This window comes from Eubalaena glacialis, chromosome 13 (assembly GCF_028564815.1).
Source record: "Eubalaena glacialis isolate mEubGla1 chromosome 13, mEubGla1.1.hap2.+ XY, whole genome shotgun sequence".
Taxonomy (NCBI): Eukaryota; Metazoa; Chordata; class Mammalia; order Artiodactyla; family Balaenidae; genus Eubalaena; species Eubalaena glacialis.
In genome coordinates, this window is record NC_083728.1 from 23,904,669 (window position 1) to 23,931,272 (window position 26,604).

Below are 26,604 nucleotides of genomic sequence, written 5' to 3' on the forward strand. Positions count from 1 at the left end.
GAGGAGATACATGACTGGAGAGGGGGAAGCAGAGACAGGCTCATTCAGGGCCCTGTAGCCATGGTAAGGAGTTCAGAGTTTATTCTAGGAGCAGAGGAAAGACCCTGAGCGATATGGTCTGATTTGTATTTTACGAAGACCACTCTGCCTGCCACTTGGAAAGGAGACTTGAGAATACAGATAATGTATGTAATGTATGCAAAGTAACTGGCACTGTAAATGTTAATCCTCTTTTCCTTCTCTCTCTCTCTACTCCCTTCCCAGGCTGGAAATGTCCGCTTTAACTCCTATTCCTCCTTCTGACCTATACATTGTCATAATTTGAATTTTCTGAGGATATAATGATCTGTATAGATGTGGACCAGTGAGAGGATACAATGTACCCAGTGTCACATAGCGGGGCTGCAGCAGTGGTGGACTTTTCCTGCCTTCTCTCTTTCCCCTGAACTGGACCCACAGTTGATGTAAAAGTCAGGAGGAAGTGGAGGCAGCAAGTGCTAAGGCCTTCCCCCTAGGTTCTCCCCCAACCTCTTCATGGAGAAGCTCTGAAAGCCTGGTTCCCAGGCAATTATGGGCTCAGGATGGCGGGGTGGTGGGCGCCCTGGAGTAAGCCCCAAGTCTAGGTACACTCTCTCCCTCTGCTTGAGCCAGATAAGGGCAGGCCGGACTATAGATGGAGACGGGCTGCTTGCTAGGATGTTGGCTGATCCTATCACCTTCCCCAGGAAACAGACAAGGGTTGTGGCCCTCATTCTACCCACTCAGAACCTGAGGCACTCAGTGTGCTATGACCTGCCTAAGGATGCAAAGAACATGGCAGAGCTTGAACTAGAATCATAGTATGTGGCTGTTTGAGGATTACTGAGCTGAAAACCCTGTTGCACAGATGAAGACACTAAGGTCCAAGAAGGGAAAGAGATGTGACATGCTGAGTAAGTGATAGAGTCAGAACTAGGAGTCTAGGGCTTCGCTGGTGGCACAGTGGTTGAGAATCCGCCTGCCAATGCAGCAGACATGGGTTCGAGCCCTGGTCCGGGAAGATCCCACATGCCACGGAGCAACTAAGCCCGTGCGCCACAACTGCCGAGCCTGAGCTCTAGAGCCCGCGAGCCGCAACTACTGAGCCCACGCACCACAACTACTGAAACCTGTGCGCCTAGAGCCCGTGCTCCACAGCAAGAGAAGCCACTGCAGTGAGAAGCCCGCGCACCGCAACGAAGAGTAGCCCCCGCTCTCCGCAACTAGAGAAAGCCCACGCGCAGCAACGAAGATCCAATGCAGCCAAAAATAAATAAATAAATGAATAAATTAAAAAAAAAAAAAAAAGAACTAGGAGTCTGAGCAGCTTCTGCTTTCCAGCTCCCCGTGCAGCCTCCCTTGAGAAAGATGGCAACGGGGGCAGAGGTGAGGCTGGCCTTGTGGGTGGGGAGGGAGGCAAGGACAGGGCAGCACTGCCTCCTCCGGCCGGCCCTGCTCCAGCTCCCAACCCTCCCACTGTTCATGGGTGCAGCAAAACCTGCCAAACCAGTGCCTGTGCCCAGGCCAAGGGGCAGAGCCCAGAGCTACAGGGGTGTAGGTGGCAGAGGCCAGAGCTACAGGGGCGTGAGTAGGCTGCAGACACCAAGAGCTAAGGGGCAGGGAGGACACAGGCACTGCCCCAGGGCCAGGGTGGGCGCTCAGTGCTGAACTGCTCCGTCACCCGGAATCAGGCACAGCCGGGACTTGCCAGGCCTCCTGGCGCCAACTGGCACAAGGGCCTGCCCTCTGCTTCCCCTCCCCCTCTGGACTCTCAGCATGTCAGCTGTCAGTGCCAGCAGGGCAAGAGACCCAGGAACTTATCTGGGAGACATGACAGGAGGCAGGGAAATGTGACAAAAATGACACACAAACACTTCTCCTCTCCCAACCACAGCCACCAGGATGAAGTCCCGCCACCCTCTCTGCTTTGTTGGGGACACACATGCTCTACCCCTTGCCCTCCCCCAACCTCAGTAACCAAGACCCAGGAAATAGCTGAGCACAAGATGTGACTGTTGGAGGAGGGGGGCAGGAGATCGTCGTTCCTAGGTAGCTCTTCAGCACTCGACACTCGGTGTGGACTTGGGAAAACCTGCCCTCTCAGTCTTCAATCTCGCCACCCTTCCCTTGGAGGTGCTAGGTCAACTCCATGTTTCAGGGAGCCTTTAAGTTTTGCTCTCACCCCACCTCCACCCCACCTCTCATCACCTCCTGCCCAAAGGAAAGCATAAGAGGTTACACCCACCAGTATGCAGGGCCCCTGCTGGACAAGGCTTCTGTGTCAGGGGCTGCCTTGCCGGAACCTGTTCTGTCAGCACTAGTGCCAGCCGGGGACACGGGGCCCACAGGCCAGACTATTTGGGGGGCTGATGATTCAATCAACTTTTCCCAAGTGCTCAGAACCCAGTTCAGAGACCACTCCCAAGGCCTGCAAGACCCAGAAGCCAACCGCTTGGCAGGAAGGGACCCTGGCATCAGTCTGGGCTTTTGTGAGCCTGGGACACATGGGCCAGGCAGGTGCCCCACAAACGTCAGAGACTGTTCTCGTACCTCAACCAATGCCCTCTCTTGGTAGACAGGGAGGAGAAGGCCCAGAAAGAGGCAGGGACTTGCCCAAGGTCACACAGCAAGGCCACGGCAGAGGGGGAACCCCTCAGCCCAGGGCTTCCAGCACCTGCTTCCTCCCACAGCACATTTTCCCAAATCCAAAATCACGCATCCCACGGAGGAGCCGAGAGACACCTTCCTCGCCACTGCTTGGAAACTGCCAGAGACTGCTACGAAGTTCTGCCGTTCAATACGGATCACGTGTGTACCTGCTCTGTTCGCCTCTGTGTCCTAGCACGTTGGGCAGTGCCTGGTGTACGGCAGGAACTCAGTGCACACTGGTTGACTAAATCAAGACTCAGTGGAGGATTGAATGGAGGCAGAATCCACTTCTAGGCCCCAGCCCTGGAGATGGGGGTTGGGAGCCAGAAACAGAAGCGAGAAACTGAAGAGGCTCAGGATCCAGGCAGGCTGCACTGAACAAGCAGGGACACTGTTGGCCCACAGCTTCAGAAATCCTGGGCCCCAAAGTGAGAGACAGGTTGCCCCCAATCACCTTGAATGTATGGACTGAAAGACCTGTGTGGGGGACTTCCCTGGCGGTCCAGTGGTTAAGACTGAACTTCCACTGCAGGGGGCGCAGGTTCGATCCTTGGTCGGAGAACTAAGATCCCGCGTGCTGCGCAGCGCGGCCAAAATAAAAGACCTGTGTGTGTGTTTCTGTGACTTGGCAAGGCCACCAAGCCAGCCACTCTGTCATTTAATTCAGTCACTTGCTCCCTCACTCTCCAAAACTTACGGGGTAAAAATGAGGGTCAGTAACAATCATCCCCCACTTCTCTGTCGGTGCTGCCAGACCCAGAGCTGATCCCTGCAGCACATTTGGCCAGGAGTTGAGCTCCCAAAGCGTGAAGACCTGAGCTAAAATCAGGGGCACGCCACTTCTCCTAAGACTCACAACTGCATTTATAAAATGCAGATGGTGGACTTCCCTGGTGGCGCAGTGGTTAAGAATCCGCCTGCCAATGCAGGGGACACAGGTTCGAGCTCTGGTCCGGAAAGATCCCACATGCTGCGGAGCAACTAAGCCTGTGTGCCACAACTACTGAGCCTGCACTCTGGAGCCCACGAGCCACAACTACTGAAGCCCAGGCGCCTAGAGCCCATGCTCCGCAACAAGAGAAGCCACCACAACGAGACGCCCCTGCTCGTCACAACTAGAGAAAGCCCGCACGCATCAACGAAGACCCAACGCAGCCAAAAATAAATAAAATTTTAAATAAATAAATAAATAAAATGGAGATGGCGACGCCTTCTTAAGGAATGCTCTGAAAGCCACATACAGTGATGCATGTGAACATGCTTTGTAAAGTGCCAAAGAGACATGAGATTATTCATAACAATAACACTGCCACCACTAGCCCAGCTGGCCCCCAGAGAATCCCAATCTCTAAAGGTCAATGATCATCATCATTATGGCCACCAAAAACTGATAGCAAAATCTATCAGTTATTAAACACTTGAATCTGTCCCAGGCAGGTTGCCTGCCTTCTCTCATTTGGGCTCCATAACCTCTGAAGCAAGAATTATTATTGTGTCCATTTTACAGATGGTAAAACTGAGGCATAGAGAAATGAAGTATTCAAATTCACACCATAGGTGGTGGAGCAGACACAGACTACACCCAACTCTGTCTGAGTCTGTAGCTCCAGCTCATTCCACTGCCCCGTGGGAGCATGTCACCTTGCTAAAGCAACTCCCCATTTGCCAAAGCCTGACCGTGGCCCAAAGCAATATGGTCACTTCTCTGACCCTTGCAGCAGTAACCGTTGAGATGGGTAGGATTGGCTGATTTTGTCGTCCCTGTTTGACAAATGAGGCAACTGACCTCCAGGAAAACTTGGCAACCATGTATCTCAACTCACTGATCATAGAAGAGCAGGAATACAAAGGACTGTGGACAGTGGATCCCGAGGGGGAAACTGAGGCCTGGAGAGGGAAAGGGACCTGCCCAGGTCATTCATTCAGATCTTTCCTGAGACCTTTCTTCATATGTGAGACACACATATGAAGAAAACAGTGTCTGCTCTTCTAGTTTTATAATGCTGCCCCCCACTCCACTGCTAGCTGCCCCACCCCCTTTGCATCCAGGGTCAGCAACTGACGTCAATTACTTTCCTAGTCTGAGTCTTAGTCCCCAACTTAAAAATGGGGAAACTAACTTGGTCAGCAAAGAGTTCTAGAGGCCAACACAGTTGCCCCAGGCCCCCATAAAGCCCAGGAAGCCAGTCTCAGCGCCTTTGCTTCCTGCTGCCCCCAATCCAGGGAGGTCTGGAGGTAGAGAACGTGCCCACACTGTATTCACAGAGTTGTGCAACCATCACCACTAATTCCTGCCTGAACCCCATTTATACTTAGCAAGTGCTGAGCTTCAAGCCCCAACGCTCCTAGGAACACAGGGCTCCTCCCTGGTTTGGCCCAGATGCCAGAAGGCCAGGGTGCCCCTGGAAGAATTTCTCTGGGGCAGAAGTGGAGCAAAATGTAAACACTCAGTGGACACTGTGTTCCACTTAGTGAAACAAAGTTGTGGATTTTCTGGGAAAGGGGCCCACTATATCAGCCCAGCCCAAGCCCAAGCCTTTTCCCAGCCTTGCCTCTGTAGCTGCCTTGAATGCAACGATTGTGCTGCCCCTGGCCTCAGTTTCCCCATCTGCTCCCTGGGCAGCAGGCTGAAACATGTGCCTCCAACGTTCCACAGAGGGATCCTCCCCAACAAATGTCTAATCTCATCCACCTTATCAGAAGATAAAGGCCATCCTCTTATGTCAGCCGAGATTGGCAAGAGCAGTAGGCTCGGGCTGGGTTAGGGGATGATCAGATTCAGAACTGGTGATGAAGCTTTATTCTGCAGGCCTTAGGAAGCTTGGGAAAGTTTGAACTGGGGACGACCCCCACATACTGGGCCAGAAAGGGGGCTGTCCTTGTAACCATTAGCAACAGGAAGAAAGGTCAGGATTCCAGACACTGGTTTCTATCTTCTAGCTCTGCTCTGCCACTCATTAGCTGTGTGACCTTCGAGAAGTCACTTACCTTCTCTGAGCCTCAGTTAACCGTTCCGCAAAATGGGGATAATTCTATCCTCCCTGCCTTACCTCTCAGGATTATGGGGGAAAGCTGATGAGATGATGAATAGAAAAGCCCTTATAGGAAAAATATAAGGGACTTTGTTTCTGGTCCAGGTGATAAGAGCCATGGCGATGAAGAACACCCCACCCGCCCCAAGAAAAAAAATTCCCCTGCCCTTTTCTACCTCTTTTCCCCTTACAGAAATGCTGGAATCCCTCCAAGAAGGGTCGGAGAAATCCAGGGATCCCAGAGACAAGAGGGGTCACAGAAGGAATACTGGACATCTGCATCTTGTCTGGATGACATTTGTGAAGCCTGGCCCCCCCATCCCCGAGACAGCCCCTCTAGCCCTCAGGCAGGCAGCAAGCCAGGGGAAATGGTCAGTATCCACGTGGGGGAGAGGCTGGGGAACAGACAGGGGAGCCAGAGTCAGCATTTCCGAGCCACCACTGTGAGAGGAGTTTCTGGGCAAGAGCAGGGAGGAGGCTGCTGGGGGTGGGAGGTGCTCCCCTGTTGAGTCTCCCCCACCTCCATCCCTCCTGCAAGAGACAATGATGTCACCTTTCATGTGACAACTGTACCTGTGTCACTTTCCTCCTCTGTAAAATGGGGGTGATAAAGCCTCTGACACACCGTGAGTCCAGTTCAATAAACATGCCTGTCATTCTCCCATCCTGTGAAACCTGGGAGGTTCCCAGTGCTGACATCTTCTTCCCCCAATTTTCCACCTGAGTTATTTAAAGAAAAAATCTGAAGGCACTTTCAGGACAGAGCCCAGGCCCTGGGGGCGTTATCCATCTCCTGACAAGGTAGATGAGATCCGCTGTGTGTGGAAGGGGCGGGGGGAAGGAAAAGGGGCCTCTCCGTGGGTTAGAGGTACATGCTTCAGCCTGCTGGCTGGGGAGGGGATGGGGAATCCTACCGCTCACCAAGGCTCTTAGAAACAATCCTGGTTCCTTGAGCTTGTGTTGCCTGGAGGAAAGGCTGACCCCTGGGCAGTGGACCACAGGGGAGCACTCTTCCCATCATTCGCCACCAGGAATGAAGGACTGACACCTGTTGGTGCCCAGATGCCCTTGTCCACCATCTATGTGGGATAAAAGGTGAAGGATCTGGGCACCTGTGTGCAGCTGGAGACGATCAAACTTCTTCACATCTCTGAAGAGAATAGTATGGAAGGAGGGGTCTTTCTGGGAAGCCTGAAAGATGGGCTAGTCACCCTCCCCAACCCCAGCTCTTTAGTTCTGGCCAAACTGAACCACTCCTGCTTCTCCCTTCCACGCCTTTTTCCAGGCAGCTCCCTCCTCCTGGAGAGCCCTCCCTGAATCAAACGTCCCAATCCAGCTCCGTCCAAGGCCTAGATCAAATGTCCCCTACTCCCGGAAGCACATTTTGACTGCTGTGCCCCACGCTGCCCCCCTGTTTCTCTGAGCATCAGTTTCCTGTCCCTCTCCAGTGGCAATGTGCACTGTTGGCTGTGTCACAGCCAACACCTGCACACATTTATTTATTCCCCTCTGGGGGGCACAGGTGATTGCAGTGGTTCCTGGCACAGGCTCAGAGCTAGGCAAACCTGAACTCAAAGGCCAGCTTTGCCATTTATTAGTCACCTGACCATGGGAGAATCACTTCTCCTCTCTGAGCCTCAGTTTCCTCTGGAAAATGGGGGCAATAATAATACCTACTCCACAGAGCTGTTGTTGCAATTAAATGAGACAATGCACATTAAGTGCTCAGCACAGAGCCTGGCACAGCTTGAGAGCTCAGTAACGTTACTTATTTGTTACGGTGACCCTTCAGGCAAGTTCACAGATGAGTTTTCTTTCTTTCTTCCTTCCTTCTTTCCTTCCTCCCTCCCTCCCTCCCCTCCTTTCTTTCTTTCTTCGTTTCTTTTTTTTTTTAATAATCTGCACTTTTTTAAAAAAAGAAATATTTATTTATTTATTTGGTTGCACCGGGTCTTAGTTGCAGCAGATGGACTCCTTAGCTGTGGCTCACGGGGTCCCTAGTTGCAGCTCACCGGCTCCTTAGTTGCAGCACATGGGCTTCTTAGTTGCAGCCCACAGGCTCCTTAGTTGTGGCATGCAAACTCTTAGTTGCAGCATGTGGGATCTAGTTCCCTGACCAGGGATCGAACCCAGGCCCCCTGCATTGGGAGCATGGAGTCTCATCCACTGTGCCACCAGGGAAGTCCCACAGATGAGTTTTCTTTACATCTCCTGAAAAGCCTACCACAGAGCCACACAACGGATGAATGGATATCTATGGAGGTGGATCTGTGTGCAACATAAGGAAGCCTTTCTCTACTCCCAGAGCAGAATAACCTGGGCCTGGGCTGTCTCTGCAGGTCATGAGCTCTGTGTCACGGAGCAGCATGCAAGTAGATGTAGGATCCACTTGAACTGCTGACAGGAGGCAGTAGACATAGTGATCAGAGCGTGAGCTCTGAAGACAGACTCCTTGGACTTGAACCCCAGCTTCTCCTCTTACTCAATGTGTGACCTTCACTAGCTATGCCTCGGTTTTCCCATCAATAAAATGGGGAGAGTAATGGCACCTACCCAAAGGATTGTCATGAGGATTAAATGAAATAATACATGAAAAACAATAGACCATGCTCAGCATAGAGAGAGTAATTCAATAAACATTACTTATTGTTATCATTGTTGATATTTGTATTACTATTACTGAAGAGAGGAGTTATGGTGCTTTGCAGGCCTATAAACTATTCATTCTCCTATAACCCAAGATTCCACTAACATGTTCATATGTTCTGATGGCTCTGTCCACTCCCCCTTCTTCTGGTGTTAGCTCTGCTCCTCCATTTGCTACACAGGTAGACATTTGACTCAGGCCTGGCCACTATAGGGAATGTCCCTATCCCCCTGCAACAATGATTGAACCAATCCTTCCCTTGGGTTGATATGTAGATCCTAGAAGAAAAATAGTTCCCTCTTTCTGTTTGGGTTGCTAAGCTGGGGCAGTGGACAGCCAGTTCCTCATAAGGGCAGAGAGGAGAGACAAGCCGTGATGGGAGAGAGATGGAGAGTCTATCTGATTCTTCATCCTTCAGTTCTATGAACTGCCCCAGGATCCATTGAAGTCCACTTTGAAGTTCAAAGCCACTTTGAATAGAGTTTTTGTCACTTGCTTCTGAAAAACCCAGGCCCAATTATACAGGCTCTTTCCAAGACATAGTCTGTGCTGGCCATGGGCAGGGCAGGGCAGAGGCAGTATTATGACTGCTCCTGTGTGTTCCAGCACAATCCCTGCCATCTGGGCTGCAAAGGAGAGTCTGCAAAGCACGTTCTAAAGAATCATCCTGACCCAATGGCCTTCACACACTGCTTCCCGGAGCCCTGGGGATCTGCAGAGGCACCTCCAAAAACACCCACAGAACAAAGGGCAGTAAGGAGGGCAACAAGATTCTGTGTAAATTGCTGCCAATTCAACCACAGCAGTTCTGTTGCAAATGCGTATGTATCAGGATTCTGCTGCCCCAAAAGATTTGAAATACCTTATTCTAATGGATACTCAAAAGAGTATTAAGAAGTAACCAAGACTGCCGTGTCTACCCCCATTCTCCAAAAAAGAAAACTGAGGCCCAGAAAGGGGAAGTGATGAGGCCGAGGCCACAGAGCAAGTCAGTGTCAGAGCACGCACTTGAATGCAGGGCTCTGGACTCGGAGGCCAAATGAACTCCACTGCACCAGGCTGCCTGTGAAAATCTATCATCTCTCACATTTCCTGTCTCCTCCGGTAAACTGATGGTGGTTAATATCTAGAGTCTCACCTTTCTCAGCTCTGACTTCTACAGAGTTGCCTGCCTCTGAGCCTGGCTCCTTGGAGGGCTCCAGAAACTCAAGGAACTTGTGGAATAAATGTATGAACCAACCGCGACCTTCCCCCTACCATGTACACATACACTTAGTTCCCCTTCTCCCCACCCATTTTCCCAAACGTCAGGGAAAGCCTGGCAGGCCCCCTCCTGGGAACTCCTAATCCACCTCCTCTGTCCTGGCTGTTCCGTGACTGTGGACAGAGGATTCCTTGTTCGCAGTGCTTCCTGCCCAGAGATCTCTGTGGGGCCCATGCGCTGGCAGGGAAGAGCCAAATCGCTCCTTTTAACTGGCGTTAAAGCACCTCTGTCCCTACCACCCCCAGGAGCAACACGCTCCCAGCTCTGTTTGGCATCTATTCTACCTGCCCTGGCCTGGCTCAGCCCCACCTCAACGCCCATAGCCCCTGCTCCCTACACATACACACACACGTACGCACACACACACATAGCACACACACAGGAGAGTACCCCTAGGTACTCTCACATCTAATCAAAAGTAAAAACCAGAGGATTCTAGAATGACAACATCACAGCCCTGGCAGTTGTGCTTTACTAATAACCCCACAATGACATTTGCATAATACTTCGCAATTTCCCAATCAGTATAACTTCATTGGCCCGGTTCCCTCTCCACACCCTCACCCTGCCAGTGTCACGGAACCCGGGAGGTGGAAAGGGGCTTTGACATGTCCCAGGCCAGCAGTTTGCAAAGTGTCTTGCACAGAGCCCAGGATGGGTTTCCGTCATTGTCTGAGGGCTGCTGGTGCTGAGGAGTTAGCCAATTAGAGTCCCCCGGCCCACCGCAACTTTGACCACGGCTGCAATCCCACCCCTTTACTGTTTTGTACACTGAGATTCTCTGGGGTTCATTTGAAAAGGGGATTTCACTGCTGGAAAGTTTGAAAGCAACTCATTTACTCTGACCCCACCTCCCCACCCTGACAATGTATATATGACCCTGAGGCCAACAGAGAGGGAGGTGGCTGCCCCAGGTCACGCAGGAGTCAGTGGCAGAACAGAATGAAAACACCCTCTTCTGAATCTAGTCTACAACCTCACAATGGTTAAGCAAAAGAAAACAAGGTCTGCAAGTCAGCAGATCCGGCTTCCAGGTCCAAGGCCATCCGTCCCCAGCCATGGTGGATGGATCAGCAATTTGGGCAAAGCATGCTGCCTAACACAGAGGTGCTTGATGAATACCCATTGCAGTCCCTCCTCAAAACAAGCCAAAACCAGAGATGACCCTCAGCACTGCCCCGCTTTTTCAAACCCACCAGGAATCTGTGGCCTAGACAAACCCTCTCACCTCCCCAGCAGTAAAATATATTAAAACAGCCTGAGGGCTGAAAGACCAAATTTGTCCAACCCGAGCAAAAGAGCCAAGATGAGGCTGAGCCTCTGTAACACTCACCCCTGCTGCGACCACACCAGCTCCCTGGGGGTAAGGACGGCAGTCAGGCACCTGGAAGGAGGAAACAGTGTTAGCACCTCCGAACTGAGTTCGTGGACCCAGCGTGGAGCTGGAAACTGAGAGGCTGGCATTTGACTCTCTGAGGAACCTTTGGGAAGTTGCTGAACCTGTTACACAGAAAGGCCTGTGTGACTATGCAGAGCAAAAGGGAAAGTAACAAATATGAAACTGGAACGGCCAGGAGGGGCCAGGCCATGAAGGGCCTTGGAGGCCGAGGTAAAGAATTCAGTCCTGAGACTAAGAGCAATGAGAAACCATTTACCTGTAGGGTCGAGAATGTACTGGAAACAGGCAAGAGTAGCTGTAGGCATGTGAGTTAGGAGGCTGTTGTGGCTGTCTGGGGACATGTGACAAGGGCCCAGGCTGGGTGGGGACAGCAGAGCTGGGATGAGGTGGATGGATTCCAGAGCTCTTTGAGCGGTGGTATCTCCAGACTTCGGCGGTGGACCAGATCTGGGGGGATGAGGGAGAGAGAGGTCTGCCAACCCCTCAGGCGCCTGTTTCATGTCAGTCCCCTGGTCTCCAGCACCCAGGACGAGACACACCCATTGTTCTCTCAACCTGGCCTATCCTTAACTCAGTTTCCCTATCTGTCAAATAAACATGGTTGGGGACTTCCCTGGTGGCACAGTGGTTAAGAATCCGCCTGCCAGTGCAGAGGACATGGGTTCAATCCCTGGTCCGGGAAGATCCCACATGCCGCAGAGCAGCTAAGCCCGTGCACCACAGCTACTGAGCCTGCACTCTAGAGCCCATGAGCCACAGCTACTGAAGCCCGCGTGCTCTAGGGCCCATGTGCCGCAACTACCGAGCTCGCGTGCTGCAACTACTGAAGCCCACGCGCCTAGAGCCCATGCTCCGCAACAAGAGAAGCCACCGCAATGAGAAGCCCGTGCACCGCAACGAAGAGTATCCCCTGCTCGCCACGACTAGAGAAAGCCCGCCCGCAGCAACAAAGGCCCAACGCAGCCAAAAAATAAATTTAAAAGAAATTTAAAAATGAAATAAAATAAACATGGTTGGACTCAGGGGTCCCTAAGGTCTTTTTAGCATTCATGTTCTGTTCTGGTCTAATTCACTCACAGAGTATTTAAGCCCCTTTTCAATCATCTTTAAGCCCCAACTGCAGGCCTGGCCTAGTACACAGTGGGCAGGATCGTTGGAGGGAGAAACCTCGGGGCCCCTGGAGTCACACACTTAGAACAGTAATCTCCGGGTGGGATGATGTATTTCCGCTTCACATAGAACACAAGAACTGAGCAAATAGGAAGACCACCTGGGCTGAGGTTGGAACAGCAGAAGCAGAAGCTGTGTGCCCGAGCAACTTATTCCTGCCCCCGGTTCCAGAGGCTGGCAGGGGCCTGAGGACATTGCCGCTGCAGCTGTAACATCCATCACCCAGCAGCTTACAACCTGGTTCCCCATCCACTGTTTCCCAGAGCCCAGGCTTACCCTGGGGGCCAGGTACCGAGGGACCCGGGAGGCAGTGCAGGACAGTGGTTTAAGCTGGGGCTCTGCAGCCACGCAGACCGGTTTGAATTCTGCCCCCACCTCTCTCTAGCAAAGTGGCCTGGGGCAAGTCACCTCACTTCTCTGAGCCTCAGTTTCCTCATTTGGAAAACAGGAGTCGTAGTGTCTGCTTCCAGGGCTAACGGGAGGATTAAATGAGATGCTACATGTGGAGAACTCAGCACAGTTCCTTAACACAACAATCCAGGAGGAGCCGCCATTTACAGATGTGGACACTGGGACCCAGGGAGTTGAAATGACTCACTGAAGATCATTAGAGAATCAGCACAGGGGTGAGACCCAGAGGTCAGGTTCTTAACTGCCAGGTTATACGCTAACCATGTGGGTTCCTCTTTTTTATTTATTTTTAAAATTTATTTATTTTATTTTATTTTTGGCTGTGTTGGGTCTTCGTTGCTGCGTGCGGGCTTTTCTCTAGTTGCAGCGAGCGGGGGCTACTCTTCGTTGCGGTGCGCGGGCTTCTCATTGCGGTGGCTTCTCTTGTTGCGGAGCACGGGCTCTAGGCACACGGGCTTCCGTAGTTGTGGCGCACGGGCTTAGTTGCTCCGCGGCACGTGAGATCTTCCCGGTCCAGGGCTCGAACCTGTGTCCCCTGCATTGACAGGCGGATTCTTAACCACTGCGCCACCGGGAAGCCCCTGGGCTCCTCTTTTTTAGATGAAGACGTTGAGACGAAAAAATTACAAGTGACTTGACCAGAGCGACAGAGGGAATTCATGGTAGAAGAGGGATTTGAACCTAGGCCTTCTTGATGAAAAAGCCCCTGGTCTCCCCCACGGCTATCCAGAAAGTAGATGTGTGTGGAGAAGCTTCAGATTTCGGGGCCCTTTAAACCTGGAACAGGGACAAATGCAAATCTGGGCAGATGGAGTAAGGGTGGTGGTGAAGCTACCTTGAGAGGAAACCAGAAGGAGCGGGTGAAACAAAAGCCTCTTTCTCAGCACTCACTGGGGACTGGGCAGGAGAGGAGGGGCTGACAAGCAGGGCCATCCGTCCCGCCAGGGCCGAGCTGAGGGCTGGATCTAAACAAACAGAAACAGTTCCAGCTTGGCCACCAACTTGCTGGCTGATCCTAGGGAGGTCACACACACACATACACACACTCAGGTCTCTGTTTCTTCAACTCAAGAATGAGACAGTTGTAATGAATGGTGTCGAGATCCCTTGCAGTTATAGAAGACTATTCATAACCATTTCTCATGAGCGCCAGACTCCTGGTCAGGCCCTGCTCTCACAAGCCCCAGAGGGGGCCTCTTAACACTGGCTCCAATATTCCTACAATAGTCATGGGAAGTCCTGCATTCAGGTTCTGGCTATATAGCCAGGTCACTTCCCCTCAACAGGCCTCACCTTCCTCATCTATAAAATGGGCACACATCTTTGCCTGATCACCTATAGAACCAGAAGATCCAAGGAGCTTCCCCTAAAGGCAAGCAATCCCCATTGCAGCTCCCACCCTCAAGCTCTTTTAATTTCTCCTTTCCCTCTGACCCATGTCCCATTTGGACAAATGGAATAACTGAATCCAAGCTGACAGATGCAACAGCAGTAGCAACAACTCCCACAACCAGGAGTAGTAGTAACCACTGCCACAGCTAAGACTCGGCCGTGCAAATGTGCAGGCACTGTGCTAAGCGTGCACTTGGATTATATCTCAGGTGATCCCCTCCATCAACGAGATAAATCCCACCCTTAATCTAGATTTACAGATGATAGACTAAGGTTCAGCAAAGTGAAGTGACTTGCCTAAGGTCACCCACAGAGCAAGTGCATAGCATGGCCACCCAGACAGGGGCTCTTCGTCTGACACCAGAAGCCCTGATTTTATCCTTGAGGCTATGGAGTTATTCTGCGTAACATTCCACCATGGAGTGTGGCCCAGGTATGGGGGGTGGTGAGTGGGGGAATATCTCGACTTCACCTTCACCCCCAAACCTCCCCAAATAACTAGGCTCTATTTTCTTGTATGATTATTCAAATATGTCCAACTCAACTCAGGCTAGAACAGCGCTGTCCAATCGAGACATAATACAAGCCAAATATGTAATTTAAAATTTTCCAGTAGCCACATTTAAAAGAGTACAAAGGAATGGGTGAAATTAATTTTAATAGTATATTTAGTTAACATGTAATCAATATCAAAAGTATTATTGAGGGAATTCCCTGGCAGTCCACTGGTTAGGACTCTGCGCTTCCACTGCTGGGGGCCCGGGTTCAGTCCCTGGTTGGGGAACTAAGATCCCGCAAGCCTCGAGACCCACCCCCGAAAAAAAAGAAAAAATCCAGAAGTATTACTGAAATATTTTACAATCTTTTTTTTCATACTAAATCTTCTAAATCCAGTGTACACCTTACACTTACAGCACATCTCAATTCTGACACTAAATTTTCATCAGATATTTAGAGTCTCTTCGCCTTTACAGTTGAAAAAGTATTTGTACAAATCTAAGTTCACAAATATACATAGAAGTTTTCCAATAACTGGAGTATTCTTTCTAATTTTTAAATTAATTAAAATTAAATAAGATTACAAATTCAGTTCCTCGGTGACACCAGCCACATTTCAAGTGCTCAGTAGTCTCACGTGGTTGGTGGCTACTGTATGGGGCAGCTCTAACGGTCAAGTCCTAGAGGGCGGGACTTGTGGCCTCCTTGGCCCTAAGCCAGAGCTAGGCCTCCCAAAATAAAGTTGAATGTCAACAGAATGGTGTCTACTCATTCCAACCCCCTACGGAGCCTGATATTAATATTTACCTCTGGTGCCTTTATACTTACAGCGCTGGTGACAAAGGGACAGAGTACCCATTGCTCAGATGGCACTATGGCTCCGAGGGATGGGCCACCACTCCAAGGTCCCCCAGGTTTGACCCACAGCCTGTCTGACTTGGAAGCCTAAGCTCTGTCCCTAAAGCTTGGCAGGGGCCCGGTCTGGGGCTCAGGCTTCTAGCCTTTGCCACTAAATTCCCTCCTGTCCCAGTCTAAATGGCAAAGAATGGCCCCTAACAGGATACCCAGTGAAGAGGGGAAAAGGGAAGGAAGTGGCATGGGCTGCACTCGGTGATGGTCCTGCACACGGGGCTTAGGCCACTGGGGTACGATTCCCAACCCTCCCCACCCTTACCCAGCAGGAGGCAAAGCCAGCAAGGTCCACTGGCCGCCTGCCCTCTGGGTTGGGTCTCCGAGGCTCGGCGCCAGGCCCTCCCCCACATCTCGCCCAAGAACACTCACCCAGAGGCCCCTGGACTAGGGCCAGAGCCTGTATTCACCTCCCAGGGTCACCTCAGCTGGAGTCAAGGGAAAGGATCCAAGAGGCAGTCCACCCCCCACCCCCCCAACTCCCCCCCCCCCCGGGAGGAGGGGAGGAACAGGCCCTGGCAGCAGATTCCAGAGTAGGGAAAGGGTGGCAGGTATAGGCCAGAAAAACCTGGGCAGCTCCACCCCTCTCCTGGGGAGCACAGCTAGCACTCAGCCCCCTCCCTCCAGCCTAACCGGGTGAAACTCTCGCCAGTTATTAGGTTTAACAATTAACTCTGATTGGTTTCCATTTCAGCAGGAGGCAGTTCCAGCAAAAAGTCCCATCTGGGGTAGGTGGACTTGGAAGGGGATAGAGGGGAAGGGCTTGGTGTGAAGGGAGAAAGGGGTGGTTAGTGAAGCAACCCACCTCCTCCTTCCGGTCCCAACCTACCAGTGTGGGGCAGCTAAGGGGTGACAGCGTAAGTTCTATAAGGTCACAGACAGCGCCTGGCACATAGTAGGTGCTCAATAAATATTTCTAATTAACAAATAAGGGGGTGGAGTGATGGCGGAGAAATGAAGGAAGGCAAAAGTTCACTTGTCCTGGGTCCTTGCTGAGACCAAGCTGGGCTGAGAACCAGGAGGGTAGCCACCCAGGACATGCCGGGAAATGGCTTTGAAGTCCCCCAGCCCTGGCGCTGCTCTTCCTAGCTGTGACCTTTGCAGCCCTCCTTCTTCCCCATAAACAAGCGGTGACGGATAACACTACGGTATCACCTACAGGGCTGTACAAGGCCAGGCCCAAGAGGCTGGGATGCTCTGTGCCGCTGTAATTCAGCCATGTCCCTCGCTGCTTGGCATCAGCCTCCTCTTCTCAGGCCACCCCCTGAACTCCCCCACATCCCAATATTCCCCTGGATCCTACCTATGTGGCCCTTTTCCTTTCCGGGAAGGAAAGCCCGGGATGATGATGGCTCCAGCCCACTCACATCCCACTCACCTGGGATCACACACACACACCCTGGCAACAGACGGCTCCTGATTTGGCATTTGTTTGTCATTTACACCCCTCCCTGGGCCCCCTCCTCGGGCCCCCTCCTCACCCTCTTCCCCCAACCCCTAACACAGGCCTACAAACGACAAAAGCCCCACACCAGGCTGGCGCTAAACTCACTGTGGCCCGTTCACTCTGCGTTCTTGGGCGGGGGCACCCCGCTTCTGGACCTCTGCTTCCCATCTGTGTAATGTGGAGGTGAGGGGGCGTGGATTAAGAGATCGCTTCTCCTGATATTTAGAGATTCTGACATTTCTGGGATCAGTTTGCGTTTTAACTTCAGACAGACTAGAGTTCAGATCCTGGCCAGGGAAACAGGCAGCCTTGATATTACGAGAAAGACTCTGAGCCAGGCCTGCAGAGGCCCAGAGCTGCGGCTCACCCCTGAGCATTCTCAGCTCAAGCCTGGGCAGAGGGACAAAGGCCCTGCAGGCTCACTGGGCTCTCCTACCTCCACCATAAAGCCCCAACTTTTTATTTCTGCCCCACCTTTCCAGTCTTCTCTCTGTCGTTCTCAGTAGCGGCATCATGAGCTACCATTCCCCCAATTTCTTCCTGGTGAAACAAAGCTTGAAGCTCCCCCTCCATCTGAGGTGCTGACCCTAAGGCCCTTCTAAGTGGAGATTCTAGAGCTGCCTCGGCTTCCACTCCACCCTTTCCTGCATCCTGCCCGCATCGCTCCAAGAATGCGCCCCACTCTCCCATGCCCGGCCTGGCGCTCGCCTCCTTTATCTCCACAGGGAATACCTGTCTCCCTGCTCTCCACGGCCCCCTCCCGCTTCTTGCCCATCCAGCTCAAACCTCCAGCACGGAGTCTACACTGATCACTCACTCCTCAAGTCACTCAGCCATGTCTCTCCCAGACACTGCTCCCCGGAGGAGAGGCTTACCAGCCCTATGTGACCTTAAGACCCTGCAGACCAAGGAACTCCTGCAATTATTTTTCTCTGTCCCTCACCCTTGCCCCCCAGCACCGTGAGAACACAGTAGGTGCCTGCTAAAACAACGATGATAATAACCATTACCTGAAAAATAATGAATTATAATTGCTTATTGACCATTTATTCTTTACAATGCTCAGATCTCAGCATTTTACACGTATCATTTCAGTTCATCCTCCCAAGTCCCCCGTAGACTTGTTATTCCTACCCCTTTGTCTTCAACTGAGGAAACTGAGGCTCAGAGAGGTGAAATGATTTGCCCAAGGTCACAAAGCCAGGAGATGGCAGAGTCATAAGACTGGAATTTAAGTTCTTATCCACCGCCCTACTTGGCCTCCCTCCAATCCACACATAAAGGAGGGGATATGTGAAAGTTGTGACCTGCCAGTGATGGGGCCATGGGGGCCCCACAGAAACCAGCCCAGCCCAGGGCCAGAGGCAGATTCCGTAAATAAAACTTCACAAACTTCTATTGCGTACCTACTCTGTGCAAAGCCCTATGCTAGGTGCTGGGAGCACAGAATATTACATGAGACATCTGGAACTCACAATCTAGCAAGAGAGACAAGCCACGTCCCAGGATAAAGCCAAGAGCAAGCAGAACTTGTCCCCAGAGGAGACCAGATAAGGTGCTAAGGGAATGCAGAGGACGGAAAGACAAATCTCCCTGTGGGGTTGGGGACGGGAGGGCTCACAAGGCTTTGGGGGACAGAGGCTGGCATCTGAGCTGAGCCTTGACAAGGCAGGCAGGATTTCACCAGTGACTGAGGAAGGACGGGGTGTGGCATTCCTGGCAGAGATGAACCCAGGAAGTTAGGGCAAAGACACAGGTAAGCACTGGGTGTGTCCCAGGAGCCACAGCAAATGCATTCTCCAAGCCCCTTCCCTTGGCACTGGTCCCAGGTGTCCGGCCCTGAAGAGAGGCCACCATGAGCGTCCCCAGACTCCCAGGCAGCTGATTCATTCTGGTAAGCGGGCATGGAAAGGGAGAGAGGGCTGAGTGCCTGGGCACATGGTCTGCCAGAAGGGGCTCAAGGGGCTAGAATCCAGGCTCTGTACAGACTCTCTCAAGATGGGAGATGCTGAAGGGAGGAGGTGGTCCCACCAGAAGTGGGTGACGCTGGGGAGGAAACAAGGAAAGGGGCAAAGACTGTGAATTGGGCAGCAGGAGACATGGCTTCCAGAACTACAGATCAAAGCTGCATGGGACCTTGGGCTTATCCTGTCCAACCCTCATTTTTACAGCTGGGAAAACTGAGGCCCAGATAGGGGAAGAGACTGGTTTGCAGTCCCTTCGAAGCAGAACCAGCCATGTGCTGAGAGGTAGGAGAAATCTGCCTTCAGTGCTTCACTCTGCCATGACCTCCCAGCGACCTTTCTCCAGTCATTAGGCTCCCACTCAACAAAACAGCCCTGAAGTCGGCAGTTCTGAACTTTTATGGGTCGTGACTCAAAAGACTCACGTGGTGCCTGTGGATCCTTTCCCGAGGACAGGGAACACTCTGAGAACTGTGCATGCCATTTCGGAAGTTCACAAACATCTGAGACCAGCGTTCCCCGAGGGCAGTCTGAGAACCCTCTGTGTCCCAGTCACCTCAACTGGAACCTATTAAAACAGGCTGATTCCAGGGCCCCCACCACGGGGTGCTCAGCCGCTCTCCTTTTAGCTGGTTCGCAGACTGAACACAGAGAGGGCTCCGTGGCTAGAAGTTTTAAAGCCACTGCTCATTAATCAAGGTCCCTTCTGGTTGAGCCAGCTGCTCAAGCTGGCCCTGGTCATGGTCATGGTCATGGTGGGGGTGAGTGGAGGCCCAGCAAGCTGACTGCAGCTGGCTAGATTCTGAATTGACATTCTGAGATCAGCAGCCCTGCCTGGGAGGGAGTCCGGACTCCTGGGCTGCACTTGGGGTGGGAGGAGGGTTCCTATCAACCCCAGCCTAAAGGCTCTTTTCCTCTCTCCAGACTCTCACTCCGGCCCTCAGCCAGGTCCGGCTCCCTTCCTTTTCCTTTCTAACACAACTCTGCTCCTGAATCTCCGTTTCCTGGCTGCAGCCTCTGCCTCCCTCCCCTCCATCACCGAGCCTGACAGAAGACCTCCAAGCCCCCAAGCACCCTTCTGAGGAGATAAAACTATCATGCTTTGCAGATGACAAGCTCATTTAATTGGGAGACTCAAGATAATCAGTGAAGAACTAAGGTGGCCAGTGACAAAACAACATCTAAAGAAAAAGCCAAGTGCCTTCAGTCCTGCCCTGTTACCTGCTCTTGATGCAGCATCTCTCCAACAGGTGGGCAGCTGCCTAGAACCAGAGGGGCTCAGAGCCTTGTCCTTCCTGGTAGGAAGGCCAGTCCCTGATGGGGTGACAGCATAGGTTTAGGAAGCAGGAGACCCCACTCTCTGAGCCAAGAATTTGTTCTCCAAATTTGAGCAAGTGTGCATCCCTCTGTGGACCCCTAAACGTTCTCACAGGCTCCATCCGGGGCAGTATAGGAAAGACTCCAGACCACCTTTGGGCTTTGGCTAGATCTGGCTTTAAATCCCAGCTGTGCGACTTGCCGGCTGAGGGCTGGGTAGGCCTTGGGCAAGTTATTTAGCCTCCTTTAATAAAATGGGGACCGTAATCTCTGCCTCACTGGGTAGTTGCAAGGATTAAAAGACATAAGGCACATAAAGCACTGAGCATGGGGCCTGGCACATGGTGAGCCAATAAACGTAAGCACTTGTTTATCAGTCACCAGAGTGAGCCTCTGACGAGGAAGACTCTAGGCTTTCTAATTCTTAGGTGGCCTCAAGCAACGCCCAAACCACCCACCTGAACTGGGTCTGGAGGCTTTATCTTTAGACTTTTAACCCGGAGAGACAATGGGGAGAGAGAGGAGGGGAAGGCAGGGGAAGGGAGAGAAAGAAAACTGAGAAGAGGAGGGAGGAAGGGAAAGGAAAATCAAGGGTGAGGAGCGGCCTGGCTTCCCCAGCTTGGGGGAAAGGAAGATGACTTCAGGGAAACTGCCAAGACAGGATAAGCCTTCTCTCCTTTCCAGAGCCTTCCCTAGGCCCGCCAAGGCAAGGCTTAAAGGGACACAGTCTGCTGAGAAGCACCGCCCTGGCTGTCAGTAGGGACATTGAAGCCTTGGGTTACCTCCAGGCTCTGGCTCCCCATGCGGCTGCTGCCTGCCCATGGCGGCCTCCTCCCCTGGAGCAGGCAGAGATGGCCAGAGCCAGGCTGAGAGCAAAACCACCAGCCCATTCAGCCTGCAGAGGCACTACTCGCTCACTTAGGACTCAGGGACCCCCTTGTGGATTCTGATCCTGACTCAGCAGGACTCTCCCCACTGGATCCCCACCTCCGGGTCCCATGCGGAGCCCTCTCCAGGCCTCTACCTGCCCCAAGGTCCTGCTTCGGGGGCTGAAGTTGCAACTAGGGAAAAAGCACCATTCAGACTCTAAACAGGAACCACAAACGAGGTGTTCAAATTGCCACTGACCAGCTGTGTGACCTGCGGGGTGTCACTTCCCTCAGAGCATGTTTCCTTCCTCTGGCTAATGAGGGCAACGGAGGACGAGGAGCTTCTCTAAGGTTCTCCCAACTCTGACAGCAGCTATCCTGCTGGTAGGATACCTTGGAGCACAAAGGGGCAAAGAGGACTTGCCTCAAAAGAGGAGTGTGCCGAGCTGGGCTCTGCTGAGAGTGCCATGGATGTGGCAATGGCCAAGGGTTATTATGAAGATGACGATTATAATTTAAAAACACAGCCACAAACTCTAAAGCAGTTTACAAAGAGCTTTCTCATTATCCCCTGGGATTCACAATCTGGTGAGTTAAGTAGAGCTGGACGATGATTATTCATATTTGGCAGATAAGGAAAGTGAAGCAAGATTTAAGTGGCTTGTGACTTCCCTGGTGGTGCAGTGGTTAAGAATCTGCCTCCCAATGCAAGGGACACGGGTTCGAGCCCTGGTCCGGGAAGATCCCACATGCCGTGGAGCAACTAAGCCCGTGCACCACAACTACCGAGCCTGCGCTCTAGAGCCCGCAAGCCACAACTACTAAGCCCATGTGCTGCAACTACTGAAGCCTGCATGCCTAGAGCCCATGCTCCGCAACAAGAGAAGCCACCACAATGAGAAGCCTGCACACCGCAACGAAGAGTAGCCCCCGCTCGCCACAACTAGAGAAAGCCCGCGCATAGCAATGAAGACCCAACACAGCCAAAAACAAATAAACTAATTAATTAAAAAAAAAAAAAAGATTTAAGTGGCTTGTCCAGGCTACTAAGTGTAGAGAAGGGGGAGCCAAAGCAGAAGCAGTAATTACAGGGTGCCTGCTGTACGTCACCTCACTAGGCTCACTTCTATCTGTTATCTTGACCGAGTCTCACCACCACAACCCAGCACTGCAGGTGCTACTGTCCCCGTTTCAGAGAAGAGGACACTGAGGCTGAGAAAAAGCCTCATGGCTGCTCCATTGCAAAGCCTGGATTGGGACCTGGGCTTGTGGGACTCCAAGACCTGCACTCTTTTCCATCTTCCTGTATGTACTGAGTTGAATAGTGTCCCCCCAAATTCATGTCTACACGGACGCTCAGAATGTGACCTTATTTGGAAATAGAGTCTTTGTGGAAGCAATTAGTTCAAATAAAATGAGGTCATGCAGGATACAGGTGGGTCCTAAACCCAAGATGACTGGTGTCCTTAGAAGAAGAGGAGATGACACAGAGACACACCAGAGAAAGGGGAGAAAGCCATGTGACAACAGAGGCAGATGCAGCTGCAAGCCAAGGAGCTCCAAGGATTACTGGCCGCCACCAGAAGCTAGGAGAGGGGTACAGAACAGATGCCCCTGCCACCCCACCTCAGAGCTTTCAGAGGGAACCAACATTGCCGACACCCTGCTTTCTGACTTCTAGCTCCACACTGCGAGAGAATAAATTTCTGCTTTTTTAAGACACCCAGATTGTGGTATTTCATTAAGCAGCCCTAGGAAATTAATACACAGTGAGTCCATTGAGCAGCAGACCTGAGACTCTTAAATTCCATTTTTCAGATTCCCACTCATTAGGCAGCCTTGGAGGTTAATGGAGGCCTGGGGCCCATGGAGGAGTCCTTCTCATCTCCTCTTCACTTCCCTGTTTCAGGCTGGCCTGAAGTCCATCAACTGGGCTTCTTCCATGTCCCAGGTGTCTAGCCATCCCACTGGGCCCTTCCATCATGCACATAAGCACCCTTTGAGCCCCGACTCCAGATGGACCATCCTCCCCCTCCACCCAGGCCAGCCTCTACCACCACCTGGAGAGCTGTGGTTTTGAAATGCAAATTCGATCCTTCCTGGCTAGCTTAATCTTCTTCCCTAACTCCCCACAACCTGTAGGACGCAGGCTCTTCAGCCTGTGCCAGATCTGGCCTCAAATTCCTCTTTATCTCCAGCCACTCACCCCACCTGTCCCCACCACTCACCGCCTTCTGCTCCAACCACATGGAACTATTTGTATTTCCCCTAACAAGTCATGGTGCCTTTGCACATGCTGCTCCAACTACCTGGAAAATAAAATCCAGCCCAAACACCACCTTTTCCTCCATGAACAGCCATACCCTGCCACCTTGTACATTGTTCATCTTTACAGGTCTGCCCCACACACTCAGCCTGGGAACACTGTTGTATTCATTGCTGTCACTGTAGGCGTAGGGCCCAGTATAAAGGCATTCAAGAATGTTGAACTGTGGAGTAGCCATAACAGTAGCAATTGCTACCATTTACCAAATATTTACTATGTGCTCAGCACTGTGCCGAGCATTCCACCTATGTTACTTCGTTTCATTCTCAAAACAACCCTTTGAAACGGATGCTATTACTGATCCTGTTTTACAGGTGAGAAAATGAAGAGATGAAGTCACTTGCCCAAGTCCACGCCACTAGTAGGTAGCGAAGCCAGCGCTCCACACTCTAGCGCCAGTGCTAGTAACCAATGTTAGGTACACCATCCATCCTAATACCCTCATTTTACAGAAGAGGAAACAAGCAAGAAAGGAAGAGTGACTTGCCCACAGTCAGGTAACAAGACGTGGACCTAGATCTTTAGATTCCTTATTCAGTGTTCTTCCTCTTCTCATTCTTGCAGGATCTTAATCCAGGAGGACACAGAAAACAAGGTAGGCTGTATCTCCTAAAGAGCTTTTTCCCGTCTCCCCTAGAGCAGAACCCAGCATAGGCCTGGCCACACAATAGAGGCTCAAATCTATAGCCAGGCGACTTAGCAGTAAAAAAGACAGATAAATCTACTTCAAAAAAGTCTGAAGCCTGGGGACTTCCCTGGTGGTCCAGTGGTTAAAAATCCACCTTCCAATTCAGGAGATGCAGGTTCGATCCCTGGTTGGGGAACTAAGATCCCACATGCCGCGGGGCAACTAAGCCCGTGCACCACAACTACTGAGTACGCGCCACAACTAGAGAGCCTGTGTGCTGCAACTACAGAGCCCATGCGCTCTGGAGCCCACACGTCACAACTAGAGAGAAGCCCGCATGCCGCAACTAAGATCTGACGCAGCCAAGAAAGAAAAGTCTGAAGCCTGCTTAGATATTACAATGTCAGGGCTTGAGAGGACAAACGGTATCATTTAATACCATCTCCCATATTATAAAGTCATCCATTCAACAAATCTATTGAACACCAGTCATAAGCCAGACAGTGTGTGGGGGCACTAGGAAGACTGATAAGCAAGTTTGTGCCCAGATGGCATTTGTAATCCAGTGAGGAGAGACAGACAAACAACTAACAAGTTCATGTATAATTACAAACTCTCATAAGTGTTATGAAATACAGGGAGCTATAAGAAGGTATAACAGGAAAAACTGAGTTATCTTAAAGGAGTTGTTTGTGAAGGCTCCCCTGAGAAAGTGATTCTTCAGCTGAAATCTGAAGAGTGGGAGTTAACCAACATAAGAAGCAGGGGAAGGGTGTGGTAGACGGAGGGAACAGCATGTGCAAAATCCCAGAGGCAAAAGAGCTCCTGGTGCCTGGATGAACTAAAAGAAGGCCAGAGTGACTGGTTTCTAGAGAGGTGGGCAAGCCTTGTAGATCAACGTAAGAAATGGAGAAACGAAGCAGAGCAGGGAAACCCCTTGCTCAGAACCTAGCCCAGAGCAGATGCTATCAACAAGTCATTGAATTATTTTGTGAAGAAATGATTTGTCCGAGATCACAAGGAAGACCTGGGACTTGAAGCCAGAACCTCTACTTGGCCAGGTTAGGGCTGTCAGCTACTTCAGGTATGTGTGTGGAAAGGGGCAGGAGATGCTTTCCAGGTGTTTCATCCTATAGGAGGTTCCAGCTCCCTGCCTGTACCTCTCTTGAGCTCTAATGTGCATCAGGACTTCCTGTGTTTGTTAAAACATAGACTGCTGGGCCCCACCCCCAGAGTTATTGATTCAGTAGATCTGGTGGGAGCCCCAAGAATTTGTATTTCTAACTAGATCCTAGGTAACCCTGCTGCTGCTGGTGGGGTGACCATACTTTGAGAACCACTGCTCTAGACTAGAATATACAAGGGCAAGGAGGAGTGGTGAGTGGGGCCCATAGCCAGGATCCTTGGGGGCTAAAAGGGTAGATTCCTAAATCTGGGTAACAATGAGACAAACTCTAGCACTCTGAGAAAGGGAAGGGGACTCAAAGTCTCAGAATCCAGCCTACTAGCTGCTCAGCTAGGGAAACTGAGGCTTAGGGGGTTTAGACCCTTACATAGAGAAGCTCAATAAAAATGTGTTGAGTGAACAGGTAAAAACATGAAAGGTTTGACCAAAGTCCAAAGGAGACCCCTGCACCAAATTCCAGGGCTCCTGAGCTGCAGACCAGAGCCTTTCCTGCCCTGGGAAAGGGATTCAGGGAAGGGGACAGCAAGCTCAGCTTTCCCCCAGCTTCTGCTGCCTTCAGTAGGGAAACATTTTTAAAATTGCAAAAATCTGCTGTTGGCCCCCAATCCTATCACCCATCCACCCTCCTGCCTTTCACACTCCCAGCTCCCTCCCTTTACACTCCAAATCCTGTGCACTTTATCCTGGCAAGCTGAGTAGCAGAGGGGGAGGTGAAGTTCTAGGGAAGAAGAACTGGAAGTGGAGGGTGAATTCTTACACTTGGATAGCCTTCTTCCAGAACACTTCCTTCTTCTTGTAAGAGTCTCGGTTTCTATCCTCATATCCAGTCTAATCCCAGTCTACCTACATTTCAGTACCAGCATCTGAAACCCACAAAGCCGGGGGCTAAATTTCCAAACTGCCTTTTCACCCAGTTTTTCTAAAACAGGGTGGCCCTGGACAGAATTTTTCTATCCTATTCCAGTTGGCAGCAAAATGCCACTTATCTTGCAAACCCACATGCACAGACTCACTAACATACAAACAGCTATGTATACATAAAAACAAATTTACTAAAACTCATTAAAAAACACATACACATAGACTTCAAGAGATGCATTATTCACTGTTCACTGATAAAATACATCTGCACCCCCAAATGCACAAGAAACACACAGAGAGAACACACACATGCACACATCGGTGCATGCGCTGCACCGATACATGGAGAACGGAGTAAGACACACCCAGAGACCTCTCTCAAAGTAGACCTCTCCTGAGGGGGCGTTCCTTGGAGCGGGGGTACTGGCCCTTTAAGAGAGTGGTTCTCCCTCCTCCCTTCAGGGCACCTAAGGTGCGGCTCTACCCCAGGGAGCTGGGAGGGGTGAGGATGGGAGTGCGGCTGAGCTGGCCAGGCCCGGTCTGGCTCTGGCCGACCGTCCCCGCACCACGACAGGAAATGGATCCCTGAACCGACTGGGTCACCAGCCTGGGGACCG

The 26,604-nt window shown here is 51.5% G+C and overlaps 1 protein-coding gene across 2 annotated transcripts in view; it reads right to left on the bottom strand.

The window, feature by feature from the left end:
• The window catches only part of CNBD2 (cyclic nucleotide binding domain containing 2), a 177,973-nt gene that overhangs the window by 39,263 nt on the left and 112,106 nt on the right, over positions 1–26,604 (bottom strand). For both annotated transcript variants that reach the window (XM_061210171.1, XM_061210170.1), the window contains exon 13: positions 10,944–10,994. In XM_061210171.1, the coding sequence (XP_061066154.1) occupies positions 10,944–10,994 (51 nt within the window). The remainder of the gene's footprint in view (positions 1–10,943; positions 10,995–26,604) is intronic.